Below are 10,289 nucleotides of genomic sequence, written 5' to 3'. Positions count from 1 at the left end.
GAGAGCTCTTGTAAAGGCAGGCGTGGGTGAGCGAGCTTCGCGGAAAACGCGCCAAGGAACGGGAAATGGGCAAGCGCGCAGCGGGGTCGACTGCAGGCGTGCGAGAAAGGAAGGATGGAAATTAGTGAAAAGGAGCTCAGAAGCGGAGCTGATTAAGTAGTAAAGGGGGCCGTCATGAAAGTCAAAGAGCGACGGGCGCGAGAGTTTGCTGGAGCACAAAAGCAGAGGTGATGTCGCACTTAGGAGGAAGCACGGAGAGCACGCACGTCAATAAGGCGCTAAGCCGTTACAGGAACGTCACGTGGCTCTCTCTCGTCACCAGCACATTACTCTGCAGCACGCTACGAGGCCCTCTCCCCTGTACAAAGCCAAGTCAAGATAGCGATTGGCGAATGAGATGTCAGCATATTCAGATGGGCGTCTTGACCGAGGCTTCCTTGGGCTTGCCTACTGCTACCTATGGCTGCCTGGTGGTCTGAGGAAAATTCGCTACAAGCAGCCCCCAACATTGCCACTACACGACGAGCTTGGAACGTTTCTCGGCACAAAGACAGGCCAGGCCAGGCCAAAGATAGGCATTCAAGTAAGACTGGACTGTGAGAGCGAAGTATACGCAAAACAAAACAAAAACTCGTTGCAACATTATGACAGTCTTAACATTTGTTGGCTTGTTAAGGCAGCTGTAATAGCCTCACTCAACTCTAGTCTGTTGCTGCACATGAAAGTTGAGTTGTCAACAATTGGTTTAGTACAACATCTTCTAGTCATGCTGCAGCTTAGCTGCGCATGCGCCGAGACGTGCTGAAGTCATGTGCTCAACTGCAATGCAAGCAAGTACCGTACATACGCAACCGTTCTCTAGCTGTAGTTTGGTATTTCCATCCCAGTAAGCTGCACAATAGTACAGGCAATAACATCCTTGACATCAGCCCTACCCATTAGGGACCCCACCAGCAAATCGCGCTAGAGCCGTACCTAAGCTTTCACGCCCAAACGCGCCTCGCGTCTGCAGGAAGTGCATATCGTAACCTCGATCCAATTCCAAACAAAGGAAACCACTCAGAACAGAACAAACCGCGTTTTCGCAACCATATTCTCTGTCTAAATCCCTTGATCGACTAAAACACGCCGTTCGCACGTCACCTATCTGCTCAACTGCGATTGCGCACCTACACACTCGCGCATCCCCGCTTGAGCCTTAAACATACAACAACACGCCCACCAAACCCATACATCACAACAACCCACCACAACCACCACACATGGCCAGCTCCTCCAACCCCCCTCGGGTCCGGCACCCGCTACAGCATGGGACGCACCGCACCCCCCCCAACAAACGCAACCCCAAGCCACCTTCAGCAGCAACACACCAGCCTTCCCACCCAACCCCAAGAACGTGCAACGCCTCGAAGCCGAGCGCCTGGACCGCGAGCGCGCCGCGCGCGAGAATGCCCAGCGCATGGAAGCCGCGGGCGCAAACTCGCTCGCCGAGCTGACCGAAGAGCAAAGAGAGGAAATTGGCGAAGCCTTCAATCTCTTCGACCTGGACAAGGACGGATACATCGACTATCACGAGCTCAAAGTCGCCATGAAAGCCCTGGGCTTTGACCTCCCCAAGCAAGAGATTCTGGCTATCTTGCAACAACATGGGACGCCCTCGCCGCAAGGCGGTGCGAAGCAGCAACGGCAGCAGAATCAATATGCGGCGCCGGGACGGCAATTGTTGAGTTTCCAGTCTTTTCAGACGCTCATGGCGCAGAGGATATTGAGCAGAGATCCGAGGGATGAGATATTGAGGGCTTTTGAATTGTTTGACGAAGGGAACAAGGGCACTATTACCTTGCAGGATCTGTCGCGTGTTGCGCGTGAGTTGGGAGAGGCGCTATCGCATGATGAGTTGGTGGCTATGATTGAGGAGTTTGACATGGACAATGATAATGCGATAAGCAGGGATGAGTTTATTCAAATTTGTATGGGTACTTGAGGAGGTGGTTCGACAATGTTGCGACTGAACAATTCAGCGTCAGAGCTTGTGGATGTTTCTAGTCTGGTTTTGTTTGAATGGCGTATGCGGCGTATAGCGGATACGGTATTAGTGTTACCTTGTTTCCACGGCGATTTCGTCTAGCACAGTCGAGTACGAATTTCAACCCTCTTCATTTGCGCCGAGATACTATATACAGCTCAGCTCAGCAAACATTTGAACACGCAATAAAAAAGGGAAAATGCAAAGTACAAGACGTCCTCCAGCTAATGCTCACAAGTAACTACTGCCCAGGCGAGACAAGCAGCCCCTTTTTGGCAGAGTCATGTGCCCATCCACCAGCCAACGCCTCACCACCATTCTTCAACCCATAGTCCTTTATCCTGGCCTCAAGCTCTGGCCTGAAATGCCTAATCAATCCCTGGAGTGGCCATGCAAAGGCCTCACCCAGCGCGCAAATTGTGTGGCCCTCAACCTGCTTGGTCAATTCTTGCAACATATCAATCTCGCGCTCGCGGGCCTGGCCCTTGTAGAAACGGTCCATGATCTGATGTGTCCACTTTGATCCCTCACGGCAAGGTGTGCACTGGCCACAAGACTCGTGGTGGTAGAATTTTGCAAGGCGGGTGATGGCGCGGACAACGTCGGTTGACTTGTCCATGACGATGACGGCGGCTGTACCAAATCCAGACTGCGAGTCCTTGAGCGCATCGAAGTCCATGAGTTGATCGTCGCAGATGTGCTTGGGAAGAATAGGGGTAGATGAACCACCGGGGATGACGGCCTTGAGGTTATCCCAGCCGCCGCGAACACCACCGCAGTGCTTCTCGATAAGGTCGCGAAGGGGAATGGACATCTCCTCCTCGACGACGCAGGGGCGGTTGACGTGACCGGAGATGGCGTAGAGCTTGGTACCCTGATTACGCTCGCGACCGAAACCGGCGAACCAGCTGCCTCCTCGTCGGCAGATGGTAGGTGCGACAGCAATGGTCTCAACGTTGGCGACGGTGGAGGGGCATCCGAAAAGACCGACAGCGGCGGGGAACGGGGGCTTCAAACGGGGCTTTCCAGGCTTTCCCTCTAGTGACTCAATGAGAGAAGTCTCCTCACCACAGACGTATGCACCCATTCCTCGGTGGAGGTAAACATCGAAGTCATAGCCAGAACCACAGGCGTTCTTGCCGATCAGACCGGCTTGGTATGCCTCTTGGATAGCGCGCTGAAGCACGGTGGCCTCGTGGTAGAATTCTCCTCGAATGTAGATGTATGCGGCGGTAGCGTTCATGGCACGTCCAGCGACGAGACAGCCCTCGATGAGCTTGTGGGGGTCCTTGCGCATAATTTCACGGTCCTTGCATGTTCCGGGCTCACCCTCATCGGCGTTGACAACGAGGTATCGGGGCTTAGAGTCTTTGTCCCAGTCCTTGAAGTTCATGAATGACTGTAGACGTCAGTAGATGCTCGGCATATACGTGTTCCAGGCGTTGCATACCCATTTCAGGCCAGAGGGGAAACCAGCACCACCTCGGCCCCGAAGTCCAGAAGCCTTGATCTCAGAGATGATCTGATCTTGTCAGCCTTTTTACATGGCCGTCCCTTTCGGCTATACACACCCATTCGTGGCCCTTGAGCAGAATCTCCTTTGTCTTGTACCAATCGCCATACTTTTGCGCGCTCTTCAAATCCGCGCCGTGGTGTCCGTACAGGTTCTGGAAAATCCTGTCCTGGTCCTTCAGGCCACCATATGTCCTCTTTGGTGCATCCTGCACTGTCGCAAGCGTCCTCTTCTGTGTCTGGTTCCTGGGCGCCCTCTTCGAGAAGCGGGTGGCTGCCGAGACTGCTGGTAGAGCTCGGTGGGCAGCTGCGTTGAGGGCCGACGAGGCGGGGGCGTGTCTTGCGAGCATCGTGACGGGCAATAGTGGGTTGTCTCGCTCAATTGATGCTCGGGCGTCCGGCGAGCCTTGATAGTCGATGCGGGTGGTGGCGGTCGTGAAGTTGCTAGTGGATGACCTACCTTTTTCTTGGCATCTTTGATTGGCTCAGCCCACATCGTTGACATCAATCCGCCAGAAGGTCCGATTGCCCAAACACCAAGCTAGACGTCAACATCGTGAGAAGTGGAACTAAACGTCTCGTACAAATTGTATTTTGTCCTAAGCTATTGCAGGTTGTACATGCTATTCAGTTGCAGCAAACACACTCACCTAACCCTATGGGTGGTGTGAGTACCATAATGTGTAACAAAGCTGTGTTTCTGGGTATGCACTTCTTTTGGTTCAGATTGTCAAATATAACCCAGATGATATTCTGGTTGATTATTGTGGGCCAAAGAGCGGGAATCTTGTTTGCAACACTCACCACACCGTTATATCGCGTATTTTATGGGGCGACTCTTACCGCCAGGTTGCCGCTACGTAACTTCCTGTGAATAGGTCAGTAGTTCTACTCCTCAATGCAGTCTTCTTCCTTCTTCTCACTCTCTTCCCTGTTCCTCTTCTCGACCATCTACTCTCCATCCTTAGTCGACATTGATTATCTGCTCTCCTCCATTGCTTTCTACCTTAACTATCTACTCCCTATCCCAACTTTGTATGCTTCTCGCCCTGACTTTCCATCTTCCATCTTTATTCTCTACTTCGACTTCCATTTCTCTATCTCGTATGAAGTAGGTACAGTTCCATCACATTTTCTTGTCATTTAATAGACCGACTCAAATCTGCGATCAGGTCTGACCACTCGGTCTAGCAGTCGTCTTTGGACTACTGTGCCTTATCTGCTTCAACTCCGTTGGCCATCGAAACCCATGAGCACCTGACTTAGCCCAGACGCGCATTCATTCCGCCTATGACTCTTAGAGTGACCGACCCAAAGCGCCAAAAAGTACCAAAAGCACCAAAAGCCCACAAGCAATCTTGATACGCCCCTGACCACATACAATTTCGGGCCATTGAAAGGAACTATGCCCATCAAACCCGGCGACCTCGTCTCCAACCCTCCAGGCCCCAAACCAAACATGGTTTGGGACGGAAGACGAATGCGTGTTTTGTGGGAAAAACGTCACGGGAATGGAGATCCAAGTAACAACTTGATCCCGCATACTAAAATAACCGTACGAGGTCATCCAACATGGAAGCTATATGATGGCGATGTACCTATTCCAATCATCCGGGGCAAGAACGAACCACCACACTACGTGTATCTGGATGACAGGGCGTGCTACACCACTTATGCTTCAAATGCCTACACTACAAAAGAACTACAAACATATTGGCCCTTCGACTTCGATCGATTTGGGAACATAGTTATCAAGCGGCCTAACAGAGGTCGCCCGGCTCACACTGATGACCCATGCACCGCTTACGCGACAGGTCCTATGCGCGGTACAATCGAGAAGTATGAGTTCTGTGGTGCGTCTGAGTTATTGAGGGAGTATAACGTCGTACCACGGTCAAAGGAGAAGAAAGAACGACCAAAAGCGCCAGAATCTCGATTTAGCGATCAAATCTCCCTGAGCGGAACAATTCCAGACCTCAGCAAATTACTCTCTACCCCAGGTCTGACTACTCCCAAAGCACCACCAGCATTAGTCATGTCCAAAGCAATACGAAAGCCCGCACCATTGCCCAAAGCGACATTGCCTACGAACGTCAGGCCTATATTCCCCCCACCTCTCAAACGCGAGTCGGGATCGCCCACAAGCAACACCCGTGTCAAACTCGAAGATGATACCCCTATACAGTATGTCACCAATCCGTTCGAGGGTACACCAAAGCCCCTGGACAAACCAGCGAGGGCTGTTCGGACCTCGCCGCACTTCAACATTCCCACAAGCAACACTCGTATTAAATGCGAGGATAGTGCTACTACGCCGTATATCACCAGGCCGCTTCCTAGCATATCAGAGCCCCTGAATTTATCAACGAGAACTATTCAGACCTCGCCGCACTCCAATATTCCCTCCGCTCCCGCTACCTTTCGAAAGCGCCCACTCCACGGGTCATTGGCAAACTTCTACCCAAAGCGCGCCGTGAATGACGCATTTCCGGTGGAACCTAGGGTTGCTCGTAGGGGCTTCTTTGCAGAGTCTTTCGCAGTGGATGTGGCAGAGGCCAAGAGGGTTAGAGTGAAGGAGGAGGATTCTGATACTTGATTGATGCAGAAGGGGGTTATTGGATTCTGAAAAGCTCTTGGATGGTCATGTTGGGATGATGTTTTGGAGATACGTTGAGTTGACATTTGGGTGTTCGAAAAGGTCATCGTGAGGGTTGGGTGAGGTCTGCTGTTTTCTTTGTGTTTTTCGGGATGGAATTGAAGGTATTTGGGTTTTCACAGGGGTTTTCAAGATTGATGGTAGGATATTGCATGCATTAGTGCATTGGAGTGTTTAGGGAATTCAAAAGTTCTCATTTATCTTGGGGTTGTATTGCAGTTTCCGCTTTCGTTGACCTTGCTATTTTGTTCAAATCCTCACCATGATGTCACGCGGCACTCCCCCAGTCCGCAGAATAGATAGATCTGGGAAGTGTGGGTGCTTCAAAGTTATGGCGTCAAGAAATCGGGAAAAATGGATATAAGATACAGCTCACTTTACGCAAACATGGTTGACTAAGACCATTCTGGAATTAAGTATCACAGACTAGCTATATAGAGCGCTGGAAGGCTGAAGCTTGCCAGTGGAAAGAGGGTTGGCAGGATCGTTCATCACAAATTGACAGATCACATCAACTATCACTGGTCGCCGCAGCAACAAAGTTTTGAAGGACTGTCATGGCTGCTTAACTTGGCTTATTGCTAATTTCCTAGTAGGATTCAAATACTGGTAGGCTATGCTGGCTGCCGACGAAGTGATTCCCTATGCTAGGTAGTTAGCCGAACGCGGCCCGTCCAAATTGCGGCGTAGCCATACGCATCGCCCGAAGCTAACGCTACCTATGACCTCTTCGGATCATCGTATGTGACGATGCTCGAGTAGAAGGCTCTTGGTTTCTCACAAATTACCACCATTTATCGCAGAGAACATGAGTGTTCAGCCACGTATGAGTACTGTAATGACTCAAAGAATACGTAGTCTTTTGCGTCTAATATGTCGATTTCCTTGGTTGGCGGTGTGCCTTAAGGATCCCCCTTGTTACCGGTCAATGTTTCGGTCCGCTGCACGACACCGCATATGCACACGGAAAGGGCTCAAGCGAGCGCACATCAGATAGGTTGAAATGGTTTCATTGGAACTTTTGCTCGCTTTTCTTCGAGTGGCTTAAGAGAGGGACGTCCTTTGACGGCGCGTGGGCCGTCGCACAAGGCCCGCTATACAATGGCTATCGTACAACGTTGTTTGCTCGCCGTTTATTTCGCTCACCATTTTGACACGGGCTTATCGTTTAGATACTTTCAAACATATGATAGGGGAAGCCTGTTCATACTATATAACTTTACCACACTCTATTGAACTTCTCTCATTGTTCCATCTACTCAAGACACCGACCTGGGCTTTTCTTTCTTCCGCCAGTGTCACTTTACCAACAACTCCAGCCTGAGTATGATAATTATGTAGTAGCTATGGATACAGATATCACTGCTCTTATTGAAGAAGCTACACGAGCGGGAGCAACGGGCGCATCATACACAGTCCGTATCGGATTAGTTCGCAGCTTGAAGAAAAAGGATACGGGTGTTCTGGCCGCGTTCAATCTCTGGTGTGCAACACGGGACAAAGTTCATCAGATTGCGGGTCAATACAAGACAAGAAATTCCATCAAAGCCGCACTTGAAGCCCGACCCTCTCTTTTCTACGACATCACCAATAACCTCCGTGATTACGGCCCCAAAATCTGGAATGATGGGGTAAAAGATGGAAAGTTTGTCACGAAAGTCAACAAACCCAAGTACCCAAAACATCTGGTTTTTAAGAACCGTAAGGATCAGCACATGTAAGTATATCCCACATGGTGTTAGCAAGCTCTCTTACTAACATGATACAAATTAGAATACGAAAGCATCTCTTCGGATGGGTTGTTCAGCGCGCTTGTCGCACATCCGAAGAATGGGGACGTACCGGCCCTAGGAAACGAAAGCATAACATACCACCAACACAGCCGCGTGTTGCAAAAGCAGTGGTTATACGTCGTCCAAATCGGCAGGGTCGTCAAGTGGCTTCGTTTCCGGATATCGATGATGATAGCATGGATGAGCTTGGTGACCTGGTAGATCCGGAGGCAAAGAAGCCCCGACGTAATCCACCAACTCGCATGGCCAATGTCAACCTGCCGCCGTCCACCAAAAAAACACGCATGGCGCTATCCAATGCCCACGACCAAAGATTCGAGGAGGGAGTCCGCAAAGAGGCCTTGTTGACTGATCCTCTCACTAGTAGGGTAGCACCTGCGCCAGCTGTTAAGAAGCGTGGGCGACCTAGGTCAACAAACAAAGTAGACACCAACCCCCAGCCACCGCGCAGACAGAAGAAACAGAAAGATCAGTTCACAATAGTGCATTCAGAATCTGAAATAAATGGGACGATACAAAAACCCAATAGCAGCACAGATCAAGAACGGGGTAAGCTCTCAGATACCTCCATTCTCATCCTAGCTGACTGCAACAGACGTCCAACCTCCACCATCCGATCACTCCCAGCATGAACGAGAGTGTCTCGATTCGATAATTCTTCTACTCCTAGAGCGACATGACCCAGGAACCCACGATATCGAAGAGTTACAACAAACAATCGTACTGACCACGAAGATATCGCAAAACGATTCTCAACGCCTCCGAACCATTCTTGGCCACGCTTACGAAGCATGCCAAAAAGCCCTGGATAGATTTCTCACCTGTCTCAAAGAGATCGTCGCATTCCGCCAAATGACCAACTTCACAGGGGACGCCACCACCAGAGCTGCTTTCTGCGCCCAAACCCTGACAACAGAGCAGAAAAAGTCTGCACGGGGCTCGCTCACACACATGAAGCGCAAGAAGGCCGAATGGGTCGCTGAGTCAAACTTTTCTGAGGGGTTCTCGAGGAACTTGGCGTTGCTGCTGCTTGAGATGATTAGTTGGGGTGATATACCGATGAGTTTTCCGGAGATGCAAGAGTATTTGCTGCGGTTCAATGAGAGTCTTCTAGCGTGGTTCTAGTGGCGTGGCCAGGGGAGGTTGATTCGTAAAAGTATTGTTAATTGTATTGTATGTCTATAAAGGTTCCGGATTAGAGGTGCGGTGTGAGGTAGGGGTTCTCTCGCGTATGTATTATCGGATTCTTGGTATAGATGGCTAATAACTTTAATATCCGGTTCCATGCTAAATCTCCTAGTCTATCAGGTTGCATTTCCATAGGATAGGTGATTGAGATATCACATTTTCTAGAAACAGCTTGCTCCATACGTCGTCTTCATTGGTGATCTGGGGATGGTATCTTCGAGCCAAGGCCTCGTCACATGAGTGCCAAATCGACACGCAATATTGTATGCAAACTCGGCAACGTGGTGGGCGTCGAATTTCATCGTATCACATGCTTCTAGTAGTACTCCTAGAGAATTGAATACCACCAGTAAGAGATAGGTATCTCGGGTATCCGATGGATCTGTACGCCATTCCACCTAGACGAGTGACGATAGAAAGCGATAGCGCGGCTATTGCCAAGGTAGGGTATCCGAAGAGTGGCTATATTGAGCTTAGAAGCATTGATGGTAGCAAAGCAGATTGTAGATTGCAGATGGCAGACGGCAGTATGGACTCAAGTGTGAGACGGTGGTATGTACTAACAGCCTTGAGAAGTCTTCGTCGCATGAATCAGAAGAGCTGTGAAGCGCTCGCCCGCACGACACGAACACTGGCTAAGGCGGCGAGGTTGCACTGCACAGACTTTCATCCCGCCGTTTGCGACAAAGACAAGCGCGCGAGCACATACCTGCCAACATTGGTGGACAGGTAATCCAATAGCATCCATAGGTCATTGCGACAGTCTGGTCCATGGTAGCCCTATCAGCGTCCGAGTAAAGACCTATTCATTGACTTCTAGGGTATTCCCGTGGAATTGGAGGGCAGAACAATGGCAATTGTCGGACTTGAACATGCTTACCGTATGGTGTAGTAGCCAAGGATGAAGGACGTGGACCCAATGGAATTTTACTCGGATATTCTCGGAAGCGATCCTACACCAGGGTAAGTCTAATTTACCATTCGCGGTAAGAAAATTGTAAAGCGACCCGTATACTCCAACTCGTATGATCTGTTATCTGGTAGACCAGGCGTCCTTTCCGCGCGCAGCGCGTACAACAGGATAATGTGCAAATGAGTTGCAGTCTTCCAACCA

The 10,289-nt window shown here is 50.3% G+C and overlaps 4 protein-coding genes across 4 annotated transcripts; 3 read left to right on the top strand and 1 right to left on the bottom strand.

Moving 5' to 3' along the window:
* Positions 1 to 397: 397 nt before the first annotated feature.
* PtrM4_019960 (FRQ1, Ca2+-binding protein (EF-Hand superfamily)) lies at positions 398 to 1,984 on the top strand (the record flags this gene model as incomplete). Its single annotated transcript, XM_066103381.1, has 2 exons — positions 398 to 583; positions 1,271 to 1,984. The coding sequence occupies 2 exons, from the start codon at positions 398 to 400 to the stop codon at positions 1,982 to 1,984; spliced, it is 900 nt and encodes a 299-aa protein (XP_065965583.1).
* A 283-nt stretch (positions 1,985 to 2,267) lies between these two features.
* PtrM4_019950 (NuoF, NADH:ubiquinone oxidoreductase, NADH-binding subunit) lies at positions 2,268 to 3,888 on the bottom strand (the record flags this gene model as incomplete). The annotated part of the gene is made up of 3 exons (XM_066103380.1): positions 2,268 to 3,425; positions 3,477 to 3,548; positions 3,598 to 3,888. The coding sequence occupies 3 exons, from the start codon at positions 3,886 to 3,888 to the stop codon at positions 2,268 to 2,270; spliced, it is 1,521 nt and encodes a 506-aa protein (XP_065965582.1).
* Positions 3,889 to 4,943: 1,055 nt separating this feature from the next.
* On the top strand, positions 4,944 to 6,134 carry PtrM4_019940 (Herpes-BLLF1 domain containing protein; the record flags this gene model as incomplete). Its single annotated transcript, XM_001931853.1, has 1 exon — positions 4,944 to 6,134. The coding sequence occupies one exon, from the start codon at positions 4,944 to 4,946 to the stop codon at positions 6,132 to 6,134; it is 1,191 nt and encodes a 396-aa protein (XP_001931888.1).
* A 1,406-nt stretch (positions 6,135 to 7,540) lies between these two features.
* PtrM4_019930 (uncharacterized protein) lies at positions 7,541 to 9,112 on the top strand (the record flags this gene model as incomplete). The annotated part of the gene is made up of 3 exons (XM_001931852.1): positions 7,541 to 7,911; positions 7,968 to 8,536; positions 8,583 to 9,112. 3 exons carry the CDS (start codon positions 7,541 to 7,543, stop codon positions 9,110 to 9,112), a joined length of 1,470 nt encoding a protein of 489 aa, XP_001931887.1.
* Positions 9,113 to 10,289: the final 1,177 nt, after the last annotated feature.

Source organism: Pyrenophora tritici-repentis, chromosome 1 (genome assembly GCF_003171515.1).
Source record: "Pyrenophora tritici-repentis strain M4 chromosome 1, whole genome shotgun sequence".
NCBI lineage: Eukaryota > Fungi > Ascomycota > Dothideomycetes > Pleosporales > Pleosporaceae > Pyrenophora > Pyrenophora tritici-repentis.
Note: the sequence above shows the minus strand (reverse complement) of the source record. Positions and strands in the feature narration are given on the sequence as shown.